The sequence below is a fragment of the Ursus americanus genome, chromosome 14 (genome assembly GCF_024610735.1).
Source record: "Ursus americanus isolate L20-20 chromosome 14, mUrsAme1.1.p, whole genome shotgun sequence".
Lineage (NCBI taxonomy): Eukaryota > Metazoa > Chordata > Mammalia > Carnivora > Ursidae > Ursus > Ursus americanus.
Genome location: NC_142140.1, coordinates 32,622,847 through 32,650,360, shown reverse-complemented (window position 1 = coordinate 32,650,360; position 27,514 = coordinate 32,622,847). Strand labels below are relative to the sequence as shown.

At 37.6% G+C, this 27,514-nt stretch overlaps 2 protein-coding genes across 4 annotated transcripts in view; one reads left to right on the top strand and one right to left on the bottom strand.

Moving 5' to 3' along the window:
- The first annotated feature begins 2,932 nt into the window (after window positions 1-2,932).
- Window positions 2,933-27,514, top strand: part of APPL1 (adaptor protein, phosphotyrosine interacting with PH domain and leucine zipper 1) — a 34,582-nt gene continuing 10,000 nt past the window's right edge. The window contains exons 1-13 of one of the 2 annotated variants that reach the window (XM_045807400.2): window positions 2,933-3,117; window positions 8,738-8,836; window positions 10,318-10,377; window positions 11,161-11,232; window positions 13,643-13,730; window positions 15,167-15,208; window positions 15,998-16,056; window positions 19,367-19,513; window positions 20,361-20,443; window positions 21,188-21,346; window positions 22,019-22,207; window positions 23,859-23,901; window positions 25,254-25,310. In XM_045807400.2, coding sequence (XP_045663356.2) covers window positions 3,064-3,117; window positions 8,738-8,836; window positions 10,318-10,377; window positions 11,161-11,232; window positions 13,643-13,730; window positions 15,167-15,208; window positions 15,998-16,056; window positions 19,367-19,513; window positions 20,361-20,443; window positions 21,188-21,346; window positions 22,019-22,207; window positions 23,859-23,901; window positions 25,254-25,310 — 1,152 coding nt within the window. In that variant the 5' untranslated portion in view covers window positions 2,933-3,063. The remainder of the gene's footprint in view (window positions 3,118-8,737; window positions 8,837-10,317; window positions 10,378-11,160; window positions 11,233-13,642; window positions 13,731-15,166; window positions 15,209-15,997; window positions 16,057-19,366; window positions 19,514-20,360; window positions 20,444-21,187; window positions 21,347-22,018; window positions 22,208-23,858; window positions 23,902-25,253; window positions 25,311-27,514) is intronic. The other variant, XM_045807401.2, reaches the window with a different exon arrangement.
- Window positions 18,227-27,514, bottom strand: part of ASB14 (ankyrin repeat and SOCS box containing 14) — a 44,233-nt gene continuing 34,945 nt past the window's right edge. Inside the window, exons 11-12 of one of the 2 annotated variants that reach the window (XR_015726666.1) lie at window positions 19,749-19,966; window positions 18,227-18,354 (exon numbers count right to left, since the gene is read on the bottom strand). The gene's annotated coding sequence lies outside the window, so the exon portion shown is untranslated. Of the gene's footprint in view, window positions 18,355-19,539; window positions 19,967-27,514 lie in introns of those variants that run through there. The other variant, XM_087866936.1, reaches the window with a different exon arrangement.

Sequence of the window (27,514 nt, the reverse complement as noted above, 5' to 3'; positions counted from 1 at the left end):
ACGCTTAGCTGACTGAGTCACCCGGGCACCCCTAGATTTCATTTTTAAGTGATCTCTACGTCCAATGTGCGGCTTGAACTCACAACCCTGAGATCAAGAGTCACGTGCTCTACCAACAGAACCATCCAGGTGCCCCTGGTTATTCTCTGTTTTGGATAGAGATTTTCAACATGTGCTTTGAAGATAATCTTTGGACTCATCTGGGGAGATTCCCAGCCCCACCTCTGACCTACTGCATTAGAAACTCCCAGCTGGGCTCAAGAATCTGTACCCTAACAACCGCCCCAAGATAACTTTTGCGTGTGCATGAGTTTGGTAACCACTAACCTATGGGGATAATTTTGAAAAGTAAAGCACCAGCATCATCTGGGTTGTTGGGTTCTTTCCTATTATAGACCACAGACCAGAACTTCAAGGAGTATCACGTAAAAACCTAATTATGAGAAGATCAAATATAATTTTAGGAGGCTAATAATTAACAAATCTATTTACAAGATTATATGTCCTTTTGTTGTAAATTATATGGACACATCTCAATGAATTATATGTGTGAAACATCTCAAAGAATTCTTTAGTAGGTGTTGTTTAATCCTGCCTTGCCTTCCATAAAATTAACCAGCTGGCCAAACTTTTTACTGTCCTACCCACAGGAGTCTCCAGTAACCCTTGAGGCATTTTCTGAACAAGCCTCATTTCCTGTATAAAAGCAACTGAGCTTGGTAAACTGTACACAATTTAGGCTGATTAAAGTGGTTACCAAAGGAGACTGTGAATTCTGTAGTTTTAGAAATGTTTTAAAATAATACATACTATCATCTTTTTGGATGAGGAGAGTGTACAATAGCCTAAAGATAGAGGATCCAAAAAGAAGGCCTGGTAAGATTCTTTCTCGTTTTATAATTTGACTAAACTGCCTCTCCATCCAATTGAACATCACGTTGTTTGTGTTTGTTTCATTATTTTAATTGGTTAAACCTGGCAAGAATTTCTTGCCACTCCCTGATAGCTGCTTGAGAATCCTTTACAAAAATACAGTTTAGATGAGCAGAAATACAAAAAAGGAAACCACTTAACTTGGTGATAGTACACCACCCAGATAACTCAGATACCTAACAGAATTTTTCATTGAATTGTTTGGTTTGGCCAAGTTAACTGGCCAAACCCCTTCAGTTACAACATATAATTACTCTTCTTTCTTACACTTGCTTTTACTTGTCACTTACTCTTGATACTTATCAATTGCTACAAGCTTTCTTCTCCTTCATTTATAAACTAAATCATAGTTCAACCAAGAAGGTCACTTACCTTGGAAAATCTTTCTTCTTTAGAGCCAGGTTTCATGCCACTGTGCTGACAGAGTAGAAAACAAATATCAAGGGAAAGATTGGGTTGCTGGAATCTGTAGGTTGCTGAGTACTTTGAAGCATCTGGGAACTAGGAACACCAAGAACTGATTCCAAACCACCTTTCAGAAGCTAAAAATCTCGTACAGGGGGTGAGTAGTTGATAAACAATTTAAGGGAAGAACTCTTATTTAAGGCTTAGAACACTAAGGGTAATTCTGTGAAACGATACTGCAATCTACTCCGTAAAACTTTTAAAACCAGATTTTATCTTTCCTTCAAGAGATCATGGAAAATCTAGCATTTTAGTTTAAAATACGTAATTTCCGTTCCTGTTCCCGTATTTGGGTTTGTTCTACTGTATCTGGATTTGTTCCAGTGTATCTGTGGAACCAGGCAACTAATAATTTTTACTCAGCATTTCTTATATTTCTTGAATGAAAATGGAACGGGCTGATTAGATTAATGGGTAGAGTTTTATTTATTCTAAAGATTTTGTTCTTTTAAGTACCGTCTACGCCCAGTGTAGGGCTCAAACCCACAAGCCTAAGATTGAGAGTCACATGCTTTACCAACAGAGCCAGCCAGGTGTCCCTGATGGCTAGAATTTTATAAGACACTTATGATTTCGCCATTTTCTTTGTATACTGATGAAAACTTCTTATAACTCCACAGAGAAATAAATGAGGCAGTGTGAGGTTGGGGAAGAAGGACAAAGAACTAGGAGTTCTAATCCAGACCAGGTTCTGGAATTAGAGCTTCACTTTTCTCTACTGTAAAATTAGATGCTGAAGAAGCTATTTAAAGCTTACAGAACTTTTTGACCTAACAGAAATGCTAATCAGTTACGGACATAATTAGCCAGTGTATCCTGATCTTTAAAAGGTGTTTTCATTTGTGATTTAAAAGAAATATGTAAGTGTGAATTGAGGCACGATAGCCCTTCAAGATCAGGTAAGAACTGATGAATTGACAACAAAGTCACCTGTTTTTAACTGAGTATACTGATACCCAAGTGCCCAGAAAAAAAAAAAATTGCGAGTCTACTGTCCGTAATCTACTGGAAAACCCTGTTAATGACAACAGTTTGGGATCTCACAGACATCTGAGTTAGCTAACACCATTTTGCTGGAGGGTGAGGGGGGGTGGGGAGAAGACTGGACGCTCCGGGCCGGGCTGGGAACGTTATAATTTAAACAACCAAAGAGAGGCCCCCGGCAGTAGGGCCTCTTCCGTGGTCTCGGATGAAAAATGTTGCGGGAGAAGTAAAGCCGCCCCAAACTCCCAGCGTGGTCCTCCTCAAACGAGGCTCTGGTTCCCGGAAACGTTCGCTGTGTGTGTGTGTGTGGGGGGATAGACCGTCCCCTACAGTCTACATCGAAACGCGCGCGCAGGGTACGTGGTCGCTGCGAGCAGGCAGCGCCACCCCCAAGGCCGCCGCTCACAGCGGAGACCCGCGCCGCGGAGGAACCTCCGGGCCAGCCCCGCCGCGCTGACGGGCGTCGCCGCGAGCCAATGGGCGCGCCGGGAGGCGGGGCAGTGAGGCCGAAGGGGCGGGATTTCCCGCGCGGCCGCTCGGCGCCTGGAGAGAGCGGCGCGGGCGGCGACGGCGGCCGCGCCTGTAAGAGAGGGCGGGTCGGGGTCAGCTGCTACAGGCGGGCGGGCGCGGGGAGCTGTGGGCGGCTGCCGTGTCTCCTGCCGCCGCCCTCTCTCCGCCACGATGCCGGGAATCGACAAGCTGCCCATCGAGGAGACACTGGAGGACAGCCCGCAGGTGAGGCGCGGGCGACGGTGCGAGGCGAGGGAAAGAGCAGGGCGGGCCGACCCCAGGCCTGGCGCCGCGGCCGCCGCAGGTGCCCGCCCCGGCCCAGGTGGGAGCCGTAGCCCAGTGTCCCCGCCCGTCGCGGGCCGCGCCCCGAGCCGCCACGGCCCGGCCGTCAGCCCGAGGCCCGCGTGGGCCTGCGCGGCTGGGCCGAGAGGCACGCGCGGGGTTTGGGACGTCGGCGGGCGGCGACCGAACCTCCGCCGCCTTCGCTCGTGGGCCCCGCGGTCACGTACGTTCGCGGGGCTCCCTTGTGTTTGATGAAAGGTGAGTTTTTATCGCCGTCATGTAAGGTCATAAATTCCGGTCCTGGGGTTTCCTCCCCGAAGGTCTCCTCGGAGGAAATGCTGAAGGAGAAAAAACCCCGTAGACTTAACTCCATGATTTCTGAGCAAGCTAGGGAAGGAAATGGGTAGTTTTTCTTCGGGAGATTCTGGAAGGCTGCTGATTTGTCCGCGTGGAGAGTCACCGGCGAAGCCCGTCATGTGCCTCCGAGCCTCCCCGAGGACTGTGTCCACTGTTGTGGCCGCGACTTCATTCGCTGTCACTCGAGCTGTGCACGGCTTGTGATGCTCGGCGCCTTCGCGGCTCCAGGATTGCTGCGCGGCATGGTGCAGACTTGGCCCTAATAAACTCATCAAAATAAAAGCCCCGTGTTTCGTGCATTTGAGGGGGGGGGTAATGCTAGTGTGGTTGCTCTAGCCTCAGTCAGTCTAGGGAAACAACAGTTTGTTACGTGTTCAATATTGAAGCATTAAATGAATTATATTAAAAACATGTTGATAAGCGCTGTAACTTACATTGAGAAAAATCATCCCTAAGCCTGTCTTTTACACGACACTTTAAGCGATTTAAGACGGTGTTGCTGGTTGGCTACCTCGGAAATGGTGTTCATTCAGAACTACAATTGCACACATTTCATGTGTGCCTTAATAGTTTAATATGGCCCTAAAAGATGAGGAAGAAGGGGCTCGATGCCGCTGGCCTATGTGACGTCTGCCATGACTTTGTGCCAATTTTAATTGCCTAGTGGAAGTCAGGCTCCGATTGTGGAATTGATTTTTTTCCCCATGTAGCAAGTAATCTTCACAAGCCAGTTGTTTGCTGTAATGTTCTCTTATCAGCCTAAACTGACACAGAGAGAAACCCACATCTTGGTTTATCTTGACTGCCAGGATAGCTAGTTCAAATTCTTTTTTTTTTTTTTTTAAGATTTATTTATTTATTTATTTGACAGAGAGAGAGAGAGAGAGGCAGCGAGAGAGGGAACACGAGCAGGGGGAGTAGGAGTGGAAGAAGCAGGCTCCCAGCGGAGAGGGATGCCAGGACCCTGGGATCACGCCCTGAGCCGAAGGCAGACACTTAATGAGTGAGCCACCCAGATGCCCCAAGCGCCCCAGCTAGTTCAAAATTCTTAGTGATTTCTGTAGTACAAAGTTAGAAGCTATATTTGTTTCAGATGTTTTGTAAAAATTTTGTGGCATGTGTTGGTCAGTTGCACTTTGTCATTTTACTACTATTATATAAGACTCAGTAGGTTGCCTTACCTTTTCTTACCTGGCCTGGTTTTATAGCCCATAAAGATTATACACAGTCCAGAATGGGTAGCACGGTGCCCTCGCCATGACTTGTGAGGAGGATATGATCTGACTCATCAGACTAATTTCTTGAACTTTTCACACAATTAGTTTACAACTTGAGCATTCATTTGTTTTTTTACAAGTACATGTCATATTAGTATCAGTTTTACAGTAATTTTTTAAAGATTTTACTTATTTATTTGACAGAGATAGCGAGAGAGGGAGCACAAGCAGTGGGAGAGGGAGAGGCAGGCTCCCCACTGAGCGGGGAGCCTGATGCAGGGCTCGATCCCAGCACCCTGGGATCATGACCTGAGCTGAAGGCAGATGTTTAACGACTGAGCCACCCAGGCACCCCAGTTTTATAGTCATTTTTAATGAAAATAGCCACCTTGATAGTCTTTCAATCTCTATAATAATTTGAACTAGGTAATATTTACTTGGAAAAATTAGTTGGGACAAATGAGATTTAAAAAGGGAAGATGCTTGGAAGTAATACTTAGGGAGAATTTGTTGTAGGATGGAAAGCCTGGGATTCTGGGATTCAGGATGGACTTTTAGTCTTCACTGCCACTTCACTTGCTTTAGGGAAAATCACTCAACTTCTCTGAATCTCAGCTGTTATAGTGAATGCTTTTATTTTTGTACCTGATTATAAAAATCATAGTTATGCGCTTCAGAAAAATAGGAAGGTACAGAAACAGTTACCTATCCTGCACCCAGCAGCAAACCCTGTTTTTCCTTGTTTTCTCTTACATATTTTAACGTATTTGAAGTTATATTGTGCATAACAATTTTTATTCGGCTTTAACTTAACATTGTAGTGTAAGTATGTTCACATATTATTAAATTCTGAGTAAAAAAATTTGAAAGCTGCGTTTCCTTAAGTGACTTAACAGTTGTCTTACTGTTGGGCTTTGAGAGTTTTTCACAAGTTTTGTTTTTATATATAGCACTGAGGTTAATGCTTTGGGGCATAAATTTTTGTTCTCATTTGGACTATTTATCTAGGCTAGAGTCCAAGAAGTCGAATAACAAAGAGTATGAAAACTTTTAAAGCTCCTGATACAGATAAGTTTTTATTTAGATCATTTGATCCTAATCAAAAATGCCCTGTCAGTTGCTATGTAAAAAAGTTAGGGCCTGGAGTGATGGAAGACTATGCTAAATTGCAGTTTTGATTTTTAGTAAGTATTAAAATAGAGGGCTATTTGCAAGTTCAAATCTAGTTGATTGGACATAAATACCTTTAATTATCTCCCATTCTGCAAATGATCTTATTTATTGAGACAGGAAATCTTTAAGGCTACACTAGATGTCTTGTCCATACTTCTATATTGTTTTGAAAATCTGGAGCAAAATGAAACTTGCTGGTTAATAAGAACAGATATATGATCTTTTAAAAATAATTGATTTTATGTGTAGATAAATATCAGTGATTCATCAGTGCTAGAACTGTGAAGATAAAACTCTAATCCCAACTGGAGACTTCTTTGATATAATAAGGAATATTCACAGATTGTGAGACTTATATTTTCCCCCCACATCTTAACATGTCTGATATGGAGATTGATGCCCCCCATACAGTTGATGATTTATTTGTAATTGGTTGCAAATGTGCACACGTGGTTTTCTCCTAGTGGCATTACTGGTCAAGTGCAGCCTTTCAGCATTCAACAGCTCAGTTTAACAACCACTTGACGGACCATCAGTCCTCTTTGTTGTCTGAAGATATTCCTTTGACTCCTGGGATGAAGCCAAGTGCCACCATCAAAATTTGCTGAATGCGTATCAGTGTTTTGGAAGAAAATACTGGAGACAGAAGTGAAACACTTCTAAAAAATATTTGTCACCCCCCATGGCACAGAGTAATGTTGGATGAGAAAACATGGATATTGATGATTCTTATGTCCAAAAGTGACTCATAAGAATTGAACTCTGAAGAAATGTTAGGGTTATATTAAATTTATGCTGTTTGTGTTTTCCTTTTATGTTCATAGGAGTTGTATACAAAATTCTGTCTAGAGGTTCATTTCCACAAATATAAAGTCAAAATTGCAAGACATTAGAAAACCTCAAATCATAGCTTAATTGTTGGCACTGTTTTGTTTTAGTAGTATTTAAAAATGGTGCAGTGGGTGCCTGGGTGGCTCAGTCAGTTAAGCATCTGGCTAAGTATCTGACTCTTGGTTTTGGCTCAGGTCATGATCTCATGGGCTGTGGGATCCAGTTCCGTATCAGGCTCCATGCTCAGCAGGGAGTCTGCTTGAAGAGTCTCTCCCTCTGCCCCTCCTCCCACTTGTGCACACTCTCTCAAATAAATTTTTTTTTTTAAGATTTATTTATTTATTTATGTGAGAGAGAGCCAGCGAGAGAGGGAACACAGCAGGGGGAGTGGGAGAGGAAGAAGCAGGCCCAGCGGAGAGGGATCCCAGGACCCTGGGATCATGCCCTGAGCCGAAGGCGGACGCTTAACGACTGAGCCACCCAGGCGCCCCTCAAATGAATCTTTAAAAAAAATGGTGCAGCTTACAGTGGATGCCATTATATATTCAATGAAATGTTACCATATTGATGTACTTTTACAAGTTGCTAACTAGATATTATTAGTTTTAAATAGGGAACCCTTTTTAACACTGGGGCTAAGGAGATCTTTTTAACTTAAATCTACTACAGGTTTTTGCATAAATATGTAATTCCTTGAATTAGAATAGTAATTTTGGGGAAACAAAAAATGAAATGGCAGATTTTTTTCTTAAAAATGGCACTAGTCAAACAAGGTTTCTTGATTTTTTCTTTTTTTACATCTTAAAATAGGGGGCCACAGAGCTAAAGAATGAAAAGATTCAGTCAGATCTAAATCTCTGGCGCATGGGGAAATAGAGGACTGACAACATGGATTTCATATACAGACATAATGGTTTTGTGCCCCCCCCCCTTTTTAAACCATGTTGACTTAGCTTCCTTTTCTGAAAATAGGAAGCTAAGGGATAAGTTTTTTTTTTTTTTTTTTAAACTGCCTTCTAGGAATGAACTATTTGTAGAATAAAAATATAAGGTCATCTTTTAGATTTTAAACTGCAGTTACCTCAATAGTTGTTGGTATTTTAATTCTTTCTTTGCCTTTGTGATATGAAAAGGTGAGCATGTTTGCCTTGATATGCTGAGTTTCCTTATCTCTGATCCTTTTTATTGACAGTCTTAACATTTACTTACAAATTTTTCCCTTAAAATAAAGGGGAAATGCTTATTGTGTAAAAAAAAAAAAAAAGTGCCTAACAATATAGCTAAGTATAAAGAAGAAGAAAAAAAAGAACCTCAAAATCTGTACTCATAAAATCCAAGTTAGCGTTTACTAGGCCATGGTGGGGATGGGTACTATGTTATTTTGGGGATACTGTGGTATTTTGGGGTGGGGAGGGGTTTGGCACTACTACAAGAGACCATGGAAAAAGAGAGATAATATTGAGTTATCCTGAAATAAGTCCTTTAAAATATTTATGCATGGAATACTGTTAATTTAGGCTTGGACACTTTCGATTTGTTCTTAGTTTAATTACAGACTTTTTAATTCATAAAAGTGTATCTTTGTTGTTCCTTTTAAAGTTTATGAGATGGGGGTGCCTGGTGGCTCAGTCAGTTAAGCGTCCAACTCTTGATTTTGGGTCAGGTCATGATCTCAGGGTTGTGGGATGGAGCTGCGCCGGCCGTGGAGCCTCCTTGAGATTCTCTCTCTCCCTCTGCCCCCCCCCCCAAATAAAAAATAAAAATAAATTTTGTGTGATGTAGTTGGAAAATCCCTCCATTTTAGTGAAGTGAAATTGAGAACAAAGAATTCCAAAGTCTTGGCATTACTATCAAAAGAGAAAATAGGTTAAAACTCAGAATTATTAGAGCTCCAATATCCTAGGATTTTTCCTTCCTTTAGAAAATAATTTTCTATTTGATTTATATATTGGTTAATGTAAACTTACTGCTTTTATTTTATACAGACAAGGTCTTTACTGGGTGTATTTGAAGAAGATGCTACAGCTATTTCCAACTATATGAACCAGTTGTATCAAGCTATGCATCGGATTTATGACGCACAGGTAAAAACCTAAAGACTGACTGCTTTTTTTGAAATGACTCTTTAAGCCCGTGAGGACAGATATGGCTAGTATCTGCCTTGTTTACTGGTGCCTAGCCCTGTGCTGGGCTCATAGTCCTATTTGTTGAGTGGATGCATGAACTTTTAAGTATTTTGTATGAGAGCTCACATTCCAGTTACTAGTGTGTAGTTCGTAGCTCTACAACAGAGAAAGATTGAAGCATTTCCCCCTTTCTACCCAAACACAGTAAGAGCTTTCTTACTGAAACTCACTGATTGTGATCTTTGCCTAAGATTTGACTGAAAACCCCATATTGTCACCAGTGTTTTCCCTAATTGTGCTTTTAATCTTATGGAACACTTCACCCTTTTTGAGTAAAGGATTTGGAAGTAGTTTGTTTAGTGACACGCAGATAATAAAAATTAGATGTAACTCTGGGTACTGGGAAGTGAATTTAAGAAGAAGATGACTAGATTTTTTTGTTGTTGAGCAGGCTTAAGATTTGAGGCTCTGTTTATGTAACTTAATTATAAGCCTTAACAGCAACCTGGGTTCTGTGATAAGCTTTCTTTGGGATTAATTAGGTATACAATTTTTTCCCCCTTCTCATTTTATCTCCTTTCTGGGCTCACATGTTCATTATGTACTAAAAAGTTGCTGTGAGGGGCCCCCTGGGTGGCTCAGTCAGTTAAAGGTCCAGCTCTTGATTTTAGCTCAGGTTTTGATCTCAGGGTCGTGAGGTCAAGCCCCTGCATCAGGCTCTGTGCTCAGCTTGGAGTCTGCTCGGGATTCTTTCTCTTCCTCTGCTCCTCCCCCAGTTCATGTGCACGTACACTTTCTCTCTCCGTAAATAAATAAAATCTTTAAAAAAATGAATTAAAAAGTTGCTGTGATAGTTTTTAATTTTTTTCCTTGTGATTGGTCTCTCAAGATTTGATTCCTGACCATAGAGATTATTATGTAAAAGAAATGTTACATTTGTCATTATATTCATCACTGGAAAAAAAAAACTTGAAAATATTTCCTTCATATGGCTATGTTGCTGTGTTATATGACCAGGCTAACCATATTTTGGTTGTGTGTTATTAAATAAATGCATTGGTATAGTTTCAGTATCTAAAGAGAGAAATAATTTGTCATTAATGTAGAATCTCTTAAGATTTTGCTAAGTTTATGTACAGTTTACTTCTAGCTTTAAAGCTTTATCAATATTTAATGCTGAGTTTTTATTAGCTAAAAAAAAAAGTACACCTAGAACACTGCTGAATTCCTTGATGGTATCTATTTCATGGTTTGAGTTTCCCTTTAAAGTGTTTTAATGGTAGTTCCCTTTCCAGTGATTTAATGAGGGGTTTAGAGAACATGTTGTATAGTATTTATGTTAAGTGAAAAACAAAAATGGCACAGGTATCTTCAACTAAAACTTTGTCCTAATCAGTAATATTGTGTTAATTTGAATGCTGATTTTTTTTGCCCCACAGAATGAATTAAGTGCAGCAACACACCTGACTTCAAAACTTTTAAAGGAATATGAAAAACAGGTATTGTACGTGAAAATTTTAAAAGCATAATTTAAAATATGCAGTGACACAGTATCTGTATAAATAGAATTTCTCATCAAGAATCCTAAGCTTTTTTGAATTCATAGAAAGTAATTTTGATAGGCTGTTGAAATTCCATTATAGCTAATTTTAATTAAAATTAGGTAGAAGTTAATTGACTTATCTTCTTTTTACAAATGAAGACACTGAGGCTTACTCATTATATAGCTGGTAATTGGAGCTAAACAAGTCTTTGAACTCCTAGTATGGTGTGCATTCGTATGTACTACATTAATTAGTTGCTTAGCAAACATTTTAAGTAGTGTTTATGACTGTACGAATTATAGTCTTATTAAGTGACATTTTTAGAGCTTATTCAAAATTTTGAAAGTTTTTTTAAAGTTTCAGTCAACCAACAGCATGGGTTTGAACTGCATGGGTCCACTTATTCATGGATTTTTTGGATACAGTACAGTAAATTTATTTTTTCTTATGATTTTCTTAACTTTTTTTCTCTAAAAGATTATGAAAATACAGTACATAATACATGTAACATATAAAATACGTATTAATCAACTGTTTACGTTACTGATAAGGCTCCCGTCAACAGTAGGCTATTAGTAGTTAAATTTGGGGAAGTTAAAAGTTATATGTGGTGGTCAGCACTTCTAACTCCGATGTGTTTTGAGGGTCAGCTGTTTTTTAAAATGTAAATTATAACATCTTTCACAGGAGACATAGAGCACTGGACCTTTACCTCATCTCTGTTTTCTCATTTTTCAGCGTTTTCCATTGGGGGGCGATGATGAAGTTATGAGCTCTACTTTGCAACAGTTTTCAAAAGTTATAGATGAGGTAAGTGCTTATTTTGCTTGAGTAAATGGTCTTATAATTAAGTTATTCAAGTTGTTTAGCTTTTATTGGGAAATTGTATTATGATTATATGAGCAAATCTCTAATAAAAGGTTACTGTTTTAAAGAAGGACCTTAATTTCTGTATTAGTGTCTCTCTCATATCTCAGTGGCTGTCTCATAAAAATAGTACTTTGTCTGATTAGAACAAATTGTTTTTGGAGATAAACATAGAGATCTGCTCTCTCTCCTCCCAGTCCATGTCATTCAGCCTTTCACCGTTTTATTTGATGTAGGCAGGGAGGGAAGAGTTAAACTTGAGATATAGCTAAGTTTCGGGTCTTTTTTTAATGATTTGTTCTGATGACTGGTTAGAGAAATTAAGGGCTGATATTGGCTGTCTGGGATGGAAGGATTAATAAACTGAATGGTGAAATGTTGCTAGGAGGAAGAAGGGTGGTGAGAGCTGTTTGGGGAGTCCATTACTGTTCTCAGCTAGTGCAATGAAAGCTCTTCCTTTCACATGAACCATTAGATAGTTCTGTCTTTCCTAGTCCCCTAACTGAAAAAGTAATTTTTTGAAATATTTTAATAACTCATAGTTATTAAATAGTAGCAAAATATTGTCACAATATTTCTTTTTGTATTATAGAAAATGGAATATTTTTATTGTAGTAAAATATACATAACATAAAATGTCTCCCTGGTTACATTTATACACTCACAATGTTGTGCAACCATCATCAGTGATGTTCCAGAACATTTTCATCATCATCCCAAAGGAAATCCTATGCCCATTAAGCAGTCACTCCCCACGTCCCCTCCCTTCAGCTCCTGGCAACCACAAATCTACTTTCTATCTATATGGATTTGCCTGTTGGATATTTCATATAAATGGACTTACACAATTTGTGGATTTTTGTGTCTGTCTTCTTTAGCATAATGTTTTCAAGGTTTATCTGTGTTGCAGCGTGTATTAGAATTTAATTCTTTTTTTGGGTAAATAAAATTCCATTGTATGAATATACCACTTTTTATTTATCCATTGATAGTTGATGGGCATTTGAGTTGTTTTCTACCTTTTGGCTAGTGGGAATAGTGCTACAGTGAGGATTTGTGTACAAGTTTTTGTTTTATTATCTTTTTTTCTTGAACACCAATATTCAGTTCTTTTGGGTATATAATCAGGAGTGGGATTGCTGGGTCATACGGTAATTTTATGTTTAGCTTTTTGAGCCAGACTGTTTTCCACAGGTCCTGCACACTTTTACATTCCCACCAGTAATGTAGGGTTCCAGTTTCTCCACATTCTCACCAACATTTGTTATTTTCATTTATATTTTTATTACAACCATTTAAGCAGGTATGAAGTGGTATATCATTGTAGTTTTTATGTGCATTTTCCTGGTGACTAATGATGTTGAGCACCTTTTTCTATGCTTATTGGCCATTTGTATATCTTTGAAGAAATGTCTATAATAATACCCCCTCCCCATCCACAGGGGATACATTCGACCCCTTAGTGGTTGCCTGGAACCATGGATAGTACTGAACCCGTATATATTATGTGTTTCCCTATATATACATACATCCGATAAAGATTATTTTACAAATTAGGCACAGAAAGATTAACAAAATGAGAGAATACTACTAATAAAATAGAATTATAACATTATACGATAATAAAAGTTCTGTGAATGTGGTGTGTGTGTGTCTCTCTCTCTCAAAATATCTTACTGTGCTGTACTCACCCTTCTTGTGATGATGCGAGATGATAAAGTGCCTGCATGCTGAGATGCAGGGAGGTGAACGCCGGAGGCTCTGTGATGGAGTATTAGGCTCCGGTTGGCCTTCTGACGCTATGTCCGAAGGAGCAGCAGCTGCCTCCGGACTGCGTTGACCGTGGGTAACTGAAACTGCTGATGGCGGCACTCTGGGTTGGGGGGGTGCGGTGTACTTTTTTCAGTACTTTGCCCATTTTTCATTTGGGTGGTTTATCTTTTATTACTGAGTTTAAGACTTATTTATTCTAGATACAAGTTCTTTATCATATATGTGATTGGCAAATATTTTCTCCCTTTCTGCAGGTTGTGTTTTTACTTTCTTGGTACATCCTTTGCACAGAGGTTTTAATTTTGATGAAGTCCAATTTATATTTTCTTTTGTTGCTTGTGCTTTTGGTGTCATATGTAAGAAACCATTGCCAAATCCTAGGTTATCCGCTGTTTTTTAAGAGTTTTAAATGGATATTTTTTTACTGTATAATATTTTATAGTATATTACATAATTTTCAGTGTTCTCTTTTGTAAAATGTATCAATTACTGTTTATTAGATTTTGTTTAATTTACATAACACTGGCTAAATGTCTCTGTATAGTTATTTATTCAGCCTTTTTGGTGTTCCTTTTACTAGCTTAGCTCTTGTCATGCAGTACTTTCAACTCAGCTTGCTGATGCCATGATGTTTCCCATTACTCAGTTTAAAGAAAGAGATCTAAAAGGTAATGAAGTCAAGTTTATGTTTACTTCCATTAGCCATCAGATCAATAGTTGTAAAGTGCATTTTGCTGTATACCTTAGCCATTTCTGACTACAGCTTGTACCACTTTAATGTGTCACTAGATACTTATAGGAGCGCCTGCTAGATGTTAAACTAGATACAGAAGAATACTGATATGAATACAGTGTTACTTCTCTCGAGAAAGCCCAGAGAAGGAGATGGGTAAAATAGTAATTAGGATATTCTGTTATAATTAGGGAATGAGCAAGGTACTATGAGGGCTCAGAGGAGGGTGTCAGAAAGGCATCACCAAGGATGTGACGTGAACATTGAACAGTGAAGAGGCATTTGCCAGGAGAATAGTCATTGTTCTATTAGAGGGACTAGAAAGCACAAAGGTATGGGGTATAGAAAGACACATCTTGTTTCGTGGTTGACGAGAAACTCCGTGTGGCTGCAGTGTTGGATGTGTTGGGGTGTGACAGACAAATCTGGAAATAAATCATGCTAAGGATGTTGGACATGAGTTTATAAGCAAAGAGAAGCCAATGGAGGCCTTGAAGAAGTAGACCCAATTCTTTTGGTTTTGGAGGTTGGGATAGAGTGGATTTGATGTCCAGGAAAGCGGATTAGGAAGTTGTGCGAGCCCAGTGAGCTGTGGCCGAGGCCTGACCTGTGACAGTGGCACAGGTGTGTTTAGGGGCTGTAGTGGCTGGAGGTGGGGGTACTGGCACATCTGGCAACCCATGACTTAGTAGTTTGTGGTGGATTTTTTTTTCCCCAAAGGGAATTAGGATTATTAGGTGATAAAATGAAAGTTTTATAGAATTGGCTCTGCTTTCTCATAATTTATAGTCTCAGTCGTATGGACTTATTTACTGAATATGTAGAGAGAATAAAAACATTGAACTAACGTGTCAGTGGATGGTATTTAAATCATGCGTGGAATAAAGACAAATGTATTTTAGAAATGGAGTTAATATTTATGGTGATAATCCTCAAGAATGGTCATTTCCAAGGTCAAGAAACAAATTCTCTTTTTTCCTTTTCTGAATGTCATATCTTACTAATTATTCTTTTTTCTCAAATTCAGCATTTGAACTTAACTAGAGTCAGTATCAAAAAATGAATTAATGAGTTGGATCCTGGTACTAAGTCAGAATATTTGCATATCATAGAATTTGCAGTGATTTTAAAATTTGTTTTGTGTCATATTACTAATTCGTGGCAGGTAGATCTGGTGTTGTGACTGTTGCTAAGGATAGTCAGTGTTCCATAGACCAGCTGAAACAGAATAACTTTTTCACTTTGAATGATGAAGTATGAAATATTATTTGGAAGTTAAGTTATAGCTTAAATGGTAGTTATTGTTTTCTAAACAAAATTTTAGGTATTTCATAAATATGCTAAATTGAAATGATTCTTGAACTTTTCCAGAAATACTGACATTAAAGGAAGTGTTTCAGATTGCTAGTAATGGTAAGTTCTTAATACTTTACACAGTTATTTCTCACAGTGATTCATTTCTTTATCAACACAAATCTGTGGCCATATTCTATGTAATAATTGAAAACAAATGAACCTAATTAAAAGTGTAAGTAAAGATTATGTAAATCAGTGCTATTTTTAAGTTGCACTATTTGTGCTAAAGAAAGATTTAAAAGGAAACTAAATCAAATCTTGTGGTTTGTTATCTTAATAATACCAGAGAAGTTGGTATAATATTTTCCCTTCCTTGTTTTCCTATATATTCTAAATTTTTCTTTAATGAGCATTTGCTATTTTTGTACTAAAAAATACTTCTAAGGGTGCCTGGGTGGCTCAGTGAGTTAAGCATCTGCTTTCGGCTCAGGTCACGATCCCAGAGTCCTGGGATCGAGTGCCGCATTGGGCTCCCTGCTCAGTGGGGAGCCTGCTTCTCCCTCTGTCTCTGCAGCTCCCCCTGCTTGTGCTGTCTTGCTCTCTCTGGCAAATAAATAATAAAATAAAGTCTTTTAAAAAATGAAATAAAATACTTTAAAAAACTTTTAATGGAGTATAGTCTCCTTAGATTTTTTTTTTTTTAACCAATTTAATAAGTAGAAAGGTACTTCATGGGAAATTTGTGGGAACATTTAGGTGGAGAAATATATGTTAAAGAATTTTTATTTTGAGAATTCTTGCTTTAGCATGTTTGTTGGAAGATGCCTATGTGAAGACTATGTAAAGCATTTATAAGTTTGGTTAAATACTGTTGTATTATTGTTAATAGTTATTTCTGTTTTCCAGATCATGATGCTGCAATTAACAGATATAGCAGGTTGTCAAAAAAAAGAGAAAATGACAAGGTATGATACATACTTACTCCTTTAGTATCACAATTAACAATTGTTACATTAAATTTTTTTTCACTACCTTTTTCCTGTTTAAAAACAGTAGCCTGCAGTTACTTCGTATGTTTTGCTACATTGCCCTTAGTTTTTTCTTTCCTTCTAGTTGTTTCAAAGCCTTTCTTACAATTATCAGACAATTAATAATTGTCTCTTTGAACAAAATATTTTTCTGCTGACAAAATTTGGTAATAGAACTATTCCAAAAGTGTAACTGATGCCCAGTAGATAACATTTGCCTCCTTTTGTTTTGTGTTTTGATAACCTTGTGTGTGTTCTGTTTTTATTTGACGATGTATGTATTCAGAAGTGTCTTCTGAGATAAAGTGGTTAAAAAGTTGAATGCTTACATACATAATTGAATGAAATTCTGTTGAGGACCTCCTCATTTACAGGGAATATATATATAGTTTTTGATACTTCTTCAGGGAGTGAAATCCAGAAATATTTCACTGTATTTCAGGAGAAATGCATTTGAGTAAAGAACAAAGACAAGTCCATCTAGATGTTCCTTAAGCTCATTTCTTTCTCAGTGCCTAATCTAAGGTTTGATAACGAGATCTCCACTAGATGTTTGCGAGTGAGGTGGTCTGTGTTGGTGTCTGCAGCCTTGGCCACAGCCGCTGGTAGGGGCACAGTGATCACTTGGGGGCATCCACGACTGGGTACAATTTGCTGTGCAATAGCTACCGTGACACAGTAAAGAGAAGTTTCTCACAAAGTTCAGTACAAAGAGCTTTCCATTTCTAATTTTAGTTCATGGATTTCTCGATGGTACAAATATTAATAAAATACATACATTTTGAGATCTATATTGCTTTGTTACTTTGCCTTAGAGAAAAAGGGTCTAGCTATGAATTTTGTTGTATTTTACATTGTTTCTGGCTGTTCCGGGTTTGTTGTTGTTATTCCAGGTAGTTTAAAAAGCATTCTTTTACCAATTTTGTTTTATTTGAAAAAATTTTGAGCATCTGCTATATGTTGGGTACCATGGGGTAAGAATAGGCTCCACTCCTAGCCTCAGGGAGTGAATAATACAGTTATTCGAAGGCTTCCTGTGTGAAGGCATACAGTTGGAGTAGATGCCAGCGTGCAAGGATGGAGAGAATACATGAATTAACACTGAGTTACCTTTGTGAATTGGGAACGGCTATACTTTTAGGAGTTGCTATTTGCATTAAAGATGAGTGAATGTCACTGGTTTGGGATTGGGGAGAGGGCATTCCTGGAAGAAAAACTGTCTTTGCAGAAGCACATGTTAGACTCTGTAGAATGTAAAGCTTAAAGAGCACTGGCTGTGGAGTCAGACTGCTGGAGGACAAATCTCAGCTTTGCCACTTATTTGCTTGAGGTCACACTCTGGTTACTTAATTTTAAGCCTTTATCTATCAAAAAGCTCAGTAGTTGTGATGATGAAATGGGATAATACATGCAGGGTACCTGGCTTGTAGCAAGTTTTATTAAATCCTAGCAATAATTATTATGATAATTGTGTATGTCTGGAACATAGAATGTATTTGGGGAGGTATGGTAGAGATGACAAGAAAGTAGTTTGGGGCCAGGTAACTACATCAGTGACTTTGAAATTTGAGTTGGAGTGGGCAGCCTGCTTAAAGAAATCCTACTTAAAGGATTGTAAGTGGATAACACCATGCAATTGTGTTACACAATAAAAATACTAATGGAGATGTGAAGGGGACAGGACTAGAGGGAATCCAATGGAAAAGGTACCAGAATAGTTTGCAAAGACATTAGGAGAACCTCAGGTAGTTGTTGAAATGGAGAGGAAGGAATACTTTTGGAAGATATTTTGTAAGTAGAATTGACAAGAATTATAGTAGGAGGAGGAATCAAAAAGGAATCCTGTGATTCTTGGATGATGGGGTGGATCTTGGAATAATTAAGAGAGCTAAGAAACAGGGGCACCTAGATGGCTCAGTCGGTTAAGCATCTGCCTTCAGCTCAGGTCATGATCCTGGGGTCCTGGGAACGAGTCCCACATCAGGCTCCTGGCTCAGTGGAGAGTCTTCTTCTCCTTCTCGCTCTGCTCTCTCCCCACTCCCCCCCCCCCCACTCTTGCTCTCAAACAATCTTAAAAAAAAAACAAAACAAAAAACTAAGAAACGGGAACAGGCTTTGTGGGAAAGATACTATATTCAGCTTTGTACATGTCCAGCACATTTATACACGTGCACACGCACGAGCACACACACACACACACACAGAGTCCAGCTGGAGATGTGCTTCCTCTGACACCTAGGAGAGTAAAGGACGAGGGATGTCTGGGTGACTCAGTCGGTTGGGCATCTCCCTTCGGCTCAGGTCACGATCCCAGGATTCTGGGATCCAGCCCCGCACTGGGCTCCCTGCTCAGCGGGGAGTCTGCTTCTCCCTCTCCCTGCTCATGCTTTCTCTCTTGTTTCTCTCTCTCTCTCTCAAATAAATAAAATTTTAAAAGAGTGAAGGGTGAGAGAGAAAAATTTGGGAGTCATTGGTGTATTGGAATATTCTTAGTACTTGATTTGGTATTCTAAGGAAAGCAAGAAGAGAGAAGAGCCTAATGCATACTATATAATAGGTGCTCAATAAATATTTGTTGTCTGAATACAAGAACTTAAAGGAGCACACATATTTTAAATGTGGGTGAAGGAAAACAAATACAAGAGAGGAGGAGCAGCAGGAGAGAACCAGAAGGGAAGTATGGTATGAACTGACCGAGAACGAAGACTATAATGACTAAGCTAATACCAAGCCCCTGTCTGTCTTTTCTCTGTGTGGTAGACTCTGCACACTTAGTTCAGTTCTTAGCTATGTGCAGAATTCTGCTTTAGGGGCGCCTGGGTGGCACTGGGGCGCCTGGGTGGCACAGCGGTTAAGCGTCTGCCTTCGGCTCAGGGCGTGATCCCAGCGTTATGGGATCGAGCCCCACGTCAGGCTCCTCGGCTATGAGCCTGCTTCTTCCTCTCCCACTCCCCCTGCTTGTGTTCCCTCTCTTGCTGGCTGTCTCTATCTCTGTCGAATAAATAAATAACATCTTAAAAAAAAAAAAAAAAAAGAATTCTGCTTTAAACATGGATTTTAAGATGGAATGGTTGGTAGTAAGACAGGAAAATTAGCCAATATTTTATAGGATTTCTACTATCTCAGAAAATAAAGATGTATAGTTGCTGGTGATCTATCTTTTTCCTTGGGTAAGCTCTTCCCTACAGCCACTACTAAAGATAATTACACAATTAAATAATAGCATTTTTAATGTTTTTATCCAAAGGTAAAGTATGAAGTAACGGAAGATGTCTACACTTCCAGAAAAAAACAACACCAGACCATGATGCATTATTTTTGTGCATTAAATACTCTTCAATACAAAAAGAAAATAGCATTGTTAGAACCTCTGCTTGGGTACATGCAAGCTCAGGTAAATACTGACTGTACTGTGTTTTGGATTATAACTGTCCTAAAAACTTTATATTAAGTTTGATACTTATGTTAAGTATAAGGGTATTACAAACTAGGGTCAAAATATTCTATTTGGATCTGTGTTTTCAAAAGTAATTTAAAATGTCATCGAAATGCTATTTTGAGGAAGTTAGAATGGTTTTCCTTGCAGATGAAGATTTCACATACTTTTTAAGGTAAATGAAACCACTTACCTTGTATTTAGGCCTTGTCCATCACAGGTGGGGGACGGGGAACAGAAAGCTAAGTGAATTCTGCAGTTACTCCTACTGATGGAACTTCCATTCACTTTAGCTTCAGAACAGATTTGAAAGAGAATGGACAACTTTGTCTCCTGTTCCTTGCATACTCCTGAGTTAAAAATAATAGATGAACTCCAAAGTGTCCCAAGAGGTTTGCAGCAGGAAGGAGGCTAGAAGAGTAAATTTGGGTAATATGAGATGGCACACCCCTAAAAATTAAAAGTTTAAAGAAATTCAGATATTCTTTCAAATATGAGTGCTTATTATTCCTCAATATAAAGTTTATCTTTGTATAGACATAAGTTTATATAACTTAATTTAAAATGTTTTAACATTTTCCAGTTTTATAAATTGCTTACAAAGATGTACAGTGAAATTGAAGTCTGGTTTCTACAGTGGCTCTAAGCCCAGTAGAAGTCATTATAAAGTAGTGCACAAGTGGGAATACTCCTTTGTTCTTTACCTTCCCATGTATCTTGGAGATTGTTTATATGATTCACTGTGTTTCTTGTATGTGTGTGTTTCTGTTGTTCATCCTCCCACTCACACACCCTCTTGCCCCAGATAAGTTTCTTTAAGATGGGTTCTGAAAATCTCAATGAACAGCTGGAAGAATTCTTGACTAATATTGGAACAAGTGTACAAAAGTAAGTATTTTCTTCCTTAAAATTGAAAATGAAGTTACGAGAATAAGTTAACAGCTAAATGCCATAATCTAAAAATATTTAGCATTGAATTTCCTGAGGAGCTGTTTTCCTTGCCATGAAACTGTGTCTCACATGGCTCATGGATCCTTCTTGTTTTTTTTTTTTTTCTTTTTTACCATCTTTTCCATAGAATCTGAACTCTGAATTTCATAGCTGTGTCAAGTCTAATGGTATTTTATTATAAACTAGATTTTATGTATGTATATAACAGACACATAATAGTGATTATCCATAAGTTCATTATCTTCACAATTATCTGAATTGTGGGGGATGGATGGGAGTTACTAAATAAATCTTGCTTTCTAAGCCATGAAAGCTTAAAGATTAAAGAGAGCAAGCAGTTCTAAGCAGGTTCTGAGCAGTGATGTGGTCAATCTGAGATATGCAGGGAGATTAAAATGATTGTTGTTTTAAAGGCGCAGGATAGAGCAGTTTGAAAATAATTCCAAAGTTAGGCATTCAGTGTGGCTCCGTTTGTTTTTTAACTTGGTATTGTTTCCAGAATATCTAGTTTCAAATGAAATGTAAAGCTGTTTAATCACACGTTCATGTTCCTTTAACCACCCATGCCACTGTTGCTCTCTTTAAGAAGAAATATGCAAAGCAAATATATAGATAAACATGATTGGTAAGGAGATCTTTGTCTGTTGTGGTTGGTAGTAAATAGTATGTTTTCCGTGTTAGCGTTCGTAGGGAAATGGACAATGATGTAGAGACCATGCAGCAGACAATAGAAGATTTGGAAGTGGCCAGTGACCCCTTATATGTGCCTGACCCAGATCCCACGAAATTTCCTGTTAATCGAAACTTAACCCGGAAGGCTGGATACCTTAATGCTAGGAAGTAAGAAAACTATAGTTATTTTCATATGTTGTATATCATCTAAGGTAGCATCAAGTGAATATAATATATGATTGCTATTGTCTGCTAAATTATTTTGTTTTACCAAATATTGAATCTTTTCAGTTAGCGGAATTAGTGTTTTTGTCAGCTTTTTGACAGGTACATGATAATTTTCAGAAGTAAAATTCTGTTTAGATATTTATTGAATAATTTAGAATTATTTTAAAAGTGAAACAAATTTGAGTTTAAATCTAGCATTACATGAATGCTATTAAATATCATTTTTATTATACTTTAAAATGTATGTAATTATACTATTACGTCAGCTTTTAGATTTTATCTAAAGATAGGGTAAAGCAAGTTAACCTTAGAAGTAAAATGAATTCTTTTCTTTTGAGTTTATTCTCCTGGAAGTTGAACTATAATTTATGGAACATCATTATAACAGTTGCAGTTTAATAATTTCCAGCTTTTTTTGGAAATACACACACACACAAAAGTGGCTCCGTATACATGAATTTATTTTAGAGACTGAAAAACTGATAGATTTTCTAGGCACCTTTGTGCCTGTTTACAAGCTGGTTCTTTGCGATGTGCTTTATCTTTTGTCTGGCTTATGATGAGATTTCAGGTGTGTTGTTACTAAAGAGTGAATGTACTTTCTTCATTTAGTAAAACAGGCTTGGTGTCATCTACCTGGGACAGACAGTTTTACTTCACGCAGGGGGGAAACTTAATGAGTCAGGCGCGTGGGGATGTGGCAGGCGGCCTGGCCATGGACATTGACAACTGTTCAGTAATGGCTGTGGACTGTGAAGACAGGCGGTACTGTTTTCAGATCACTTCCTTTGATGGAAAAAAGTTAGTATTTTTTCCTACTATTAAAAATTTGTCCTATTTTAAATTACTGAAATGCACAATAATTCCTTCTCATTCAGACATTTTATAGCTACTTTGGCTTATTATGTATTAAGATAATTTTCTTTTTAATCACGTAGAAATGAGTTGAATTTTCCTTTCTGACTTGGTTAAACGATGTCTTAATATTTTGAGATTGTCAAAACAAGGGCATATGGTAAGAACCTGTGATTTCATGTTAGGGTACTGTTCACTGAAAATTCTGCACCCTATGGGGGAAGGCAGCACAAGTTAGTGGAAAGAGCCCTAACCCTGGGGTCAGAAAGTTCCAATTCAGGATCTTGTACTTACTTTGTGGTCTTAGACAAGTTACATAACCTCTGTTTTTTTACATGTGAAATGGGGGTGGGGGGCCATAATCCCTTCTTTGTAAATTATTATACAGAAGAGAAATCTGACATATGTAATGTGTCTGACATGTAGTAAGTGCAAACACTAATGTTATTTTTAAATGTTAAATATTTCTGATTAATGATTTAGTCCATTAATGTGCATATGCCATTTTTAAGACTTCTGTTACCTTTGCATTAATTGAGAATCCATAGAGTAGCCTTTAGAACACATTGTTGGAAAATACAGAAAAATAAAAAAAGAAATATTGAATATTGAAAGAAAGCTATAATCTCACAAGTAGAAGCAACAATGAACTTTTTGGTCTGCTGCCTTACAGTTTTTATTCTAATGACATTTTAAAAAATATTTGAGGAAATACTTTATATACATTTTGGATCTGCAGCTACTTATTAAAAACATTTCACAATGGCTACAATATAATCCATCTAAGTATATATACCATAATCTAAAATTTTTCCTAATGATAGATGTTTGTTATCTGCAGTTTTTTTCCTACTTAAAATACTGTTTTTGATATTGCTTCAGAACAGTAAGAAAGATGTTAAGATGTTATGGTTCACTATCTTTTATCAGTTGTTTAATTTCATATTCCTTCTTCAAATATGAATGTCAGTGACTGTGTCATTTATCATGCTGGATGTTGGGAGTCCCTATGGTTACCAAATGGTTAATATGTTAGTACAGGAATTTACATTTTTTTCAGTTTTATTGCTAATAATGCTTAACATGATTTCCCATTTCACATTCCTAGTGGGATTCAAAATTAGTAACTTTTCTCTAACTCTTAAAATAATCTATAGAAAAGCTACAGATCCCAGTGTTAGTGATTGATACATTGAAAAATTTTATTTGACTGTATTTATGGAGAAATAATGAGTACAATTAGTGTTTTCTGTAAATCACTGATTTACATTTGGAATATATATGATAAGTGTCAGAAAGTTGAAATGCATTGTCTTATTTGCAGTGTACCTTTGTTATAGGCTATCTTCTGAAAACCAGCACCTGTTTCTTTTTTGGTACGTCTTGGCATGGATAGCCAGAGTCAAGAGTTGTTAAAACTCTGAGTCAAGATGCGCCAGGTGGTCTCCTTTTCCTAACTAAGATATTGATTGGTTGTGTGTTTTGGGTTTTTTTAGTTTTGATACCTATTGGTTTTATATGTACTTGCAAAGATAAAAAATTTTCTCAGATCTTTTTTTAAATTGAGGGTCAAACTTCTTTCTTTTTTATTTTTCAGATCTTCAATTTTGCAAGCAGAAAGTAAAAAAGACCATGAGGAGGTAAAATTTTACTAAAGTTAATTTCTTCAGCAACATCTTAAGATATTTCAGTAACCAAATATTAAGATAGAAATGTGGAAAATCCTAATCAAAAAAAATTTTTTTCATAAAAATCTGTTGTCCTCAAGCAATATTCTTAAGTCTCACAGAGACTTTTATAGCTAGACCTATAAGAGGAAGCGGAAGCCTTAGAGATCATTGGTGTCTGTCTTTTTAAAGGCTCAACTTCAGAAATGACCTTGTGACTGTTGCTCTCTGGCAAGCTGTTAGTATCATGAGGTGACAGTTTAATTTATTCCCTTCTCTCACCAACTTTCTGAGACAGTATTTGCTGCATTAAGAACATAGTGGCAGCTGATATAGCATGGCAGGAAACAAGTAAAGCTTAAAACCTTGGAGAAATGAAAGACAGAAAAACAAAAACTTGGGAGTGTCTGTTCTTCCTCGTGAGTCTTTTATTTTTGGCTCCATTTTTACTTCTAGTACACCGAATATGGAAGGTAAGTTACCACCGAGAACTGACGCTTCGAAAACTTTGTCTCGAGAAATATTCTTCAACGAATATATATTGTAGTTGATTTTGAGCCACTTTATATGGTATTATAACTGTGTTGGTAAAAGACAAGGTTAAAAATTATATACAGATCTATTTTTATTTACCTCTTGTGGAAAGGAGTTAACTGTTAAAACTTGTTTTTGGTTTGTGAGGAACACAGTCTGCTCTCTGCTGGGTTTACCAGACAGATTATTAGTTTAATGAGGCTCATCATGGACTCGAGTCCTTGAGTGTGAAGTAGAAGATGTGGAAGGGAGGATTTTCTGTGTTAATCAGCTATAAATCGGAAAGACGGGAAGTATGTAAAATGCATTCACTGGGAATATATTTAGCTCTTAACTTTCTTTATTGGTGTTAGTCATGATATTGGAGTCCAGACTATTTTATTTGGTAGGAATTAAAAGGGGAAGTGATATAAAAGACAAATAGAGATTACTAAATTATAATTTAACATTATTGCTATATTTTTATTTGCTTGTATGAAGTTAATTTGGTTTTTTTTTTTTTTAAGATTTTATTTATTTGAGAGAGAGCACTAGTGGAGGGGAGGGGTGGAGAGAGAGGGAAATTCAGACTCCCCATTGAGCAGGGAACCCGACACGGGCCTCGATCCCAGGACCCCGAGACCATGACCTGAGCCGAAGGCAGATGCTTAACCAACTGAGCCACCCGGGCGCCCCAATTATGTGTTACTTCTAATGAAACTTCTATTCAGTGAGATATTGACCATTCTTTTAGAAGAGAAGCACTATAGAAAAAAATAGTAATCATATTTTTCTGTTTTTTTCTCTTGCAGTGGATCTGTACAATAAATAACATATCCAAACAAATATATTTAAGTGAAAACCCAGAGGTAATATTTTTATTTTGTGGTATCCAGATCTGGCAAAAGTGAATAATTATTAATTTATTATTTATGTCATAATTCCTAAGTTCTGAAATCTTTTAATTTGCCCTTGAATGAGTAGCTTTAATAGATCCATGTATGAGATTTGGTCTTCCTAGAAAAATATTTCAAAAGTAACTGAAATCGGTCAGCTAACAAATTTTCACTGGGCATCAATGCTGTGTTTAGCTTTGGGTTGAGCACCATGGAGAAGGATACAAAAGAAAAAGCCATGGCTTTGCCCTCCAGGAGCCTGTGTGTATGGAAATACAAAACTAAAATTTTAACATTGTGTATAAAACTATGTAATTGAAAGCGTATGTAATGACTATAATCTTAAGATTTGAGAATGTTAAGATCAGTGTGGACTTTAGTTTTAGAGAAAATTGTGGAGATGGCAGAATCCTGAGCTGGCTAACATTTGTCCATGTTTTGAGGAAAAGAGAAGAAATTGCAGATATGAGAATAAAAACAAAGCATAAAGGCAGAAATGGTGTGTTTATGAAACCATTAGTATAATTGGAGTTAAAGGTTCTTGTTAGAGAAAAGTAGCTGAAATGTGCATACAAATCACCTGGGGATCTTGTTAAAATGCAGATTAACATCTAGGGTGAGGTGGCCTGAACTCTCAGTTTTGCCAGTTATGCTTTGAGTAGCAAGGGTATCGAACCAGAATAATTTAGCTGTGTTAGTGAATCCAAGTATACAGGCAGAACCCAGGGGTGCAGAGAACTCTGGAAGGAATTACGTGGGTCCACACTGCAGCATAGTTGGGAAAAGACTTGGTTTAGGGCAGGAGCTGTGTGACCTCTGCCAGTCTCGGTGGGCCCATCTGTGCAATAAACTGGGCTGCCTCCCAGCCCTGTGCAGGGCTGATGATCTCAGTTGAAGCTGAGCAGGGCTGATTTCTCTAGGAAGCCCTCACCCTTCTAAGTCTTAAAACTGTTGTTGGTATTAATGGTTGATTAGACAGGAGCATCTGGGAACATGTAGGAGGCCATTATCCTAATTCAGGCATGAACTCTGAGGGTCTGAACAGAGTGGTAACCAAGAGAAGAGAGAAGAAATAACGCATTGTAGAAAGACGTAAGAAGAAATCGACCGGACTGGTTAGTAACTGACCAATGTAAAGGAGGAAGGAGACGAATTAAAGATGACTCTCAGGTTTTAAGCTCAAGTGAATGGAAAAACAATTTGAAAGAATTCTGTTTTTATCATAATGGCTTTGAGGTGCCAGTCAAGACACATAGGATTTCAATGCCTAGGAACAAGTTTTGAATTAAAGAAACAATATTTCATTACCTCCAAAATATTAGTAACTTCTGTTAGTTGTATAATAATGAGTGTAATCTAAGAAAATCAGTGCTAATTGTAGAGAAGCCTCTTGCTTGCAGTAATTTGATCTCTTGACAGGTTAGCTTTTCTTTCCACTTATGTTACTTGGGAGCACCAAAAACTGAAAATGGAAGTTGGATGACCTGTTAATATCTAGGGAATACATGGTGAATACAGTGTTTGGATTTGAATAATTCAGGGTTCTTACTTTTCCCACAAATTATCAGAACTCTAAATTTTAAGTAGTATTTTCCAGATTATCTAGAATTACTTTATCTGTATTTAATGAGGGAAGAAATTCTGATCTGTTTGTGGCATTGTCTTGGTATTTTTCCTAACTGTAAGACACAGAAATGCAAAAAGTTATGTGATTTTTTTTTTCTAATGTAATTACTACTTTAGCCAGTGTTTGAAATAAAACAGTAAGTTTAAAAATATTTCTTATAGGAAGATTTTCTTTCAGATTTTGGCCTGAAAATACCCATGATAACTTCATCAATAAATACATAGATATTTCTGAGCATAAATATATTCTGGAAGATCATGAAAACTTCAGCAGTATAGCTATAAAATATTCTTATATTTTTGATATTTTGTGGCTATTCCTACTCCTAAATTTCTTTATTTAGCAAATGTATTGAGCACTCATATCATTGGTGCTGTATTAGGTGCTAACAATACAAACCTTAATCCAAAAAATCTGGTAGTTAAATATTTAAAGATCTAGGTCTGTAAGAAGTAAGAGGAAGCTTAAGTTAGAATGTTATGAAGTTATTAACGTGTCTTAATATTAAGTGTGGAACTATTTAGTAACTCCAATTTGCATTTTAAATGTA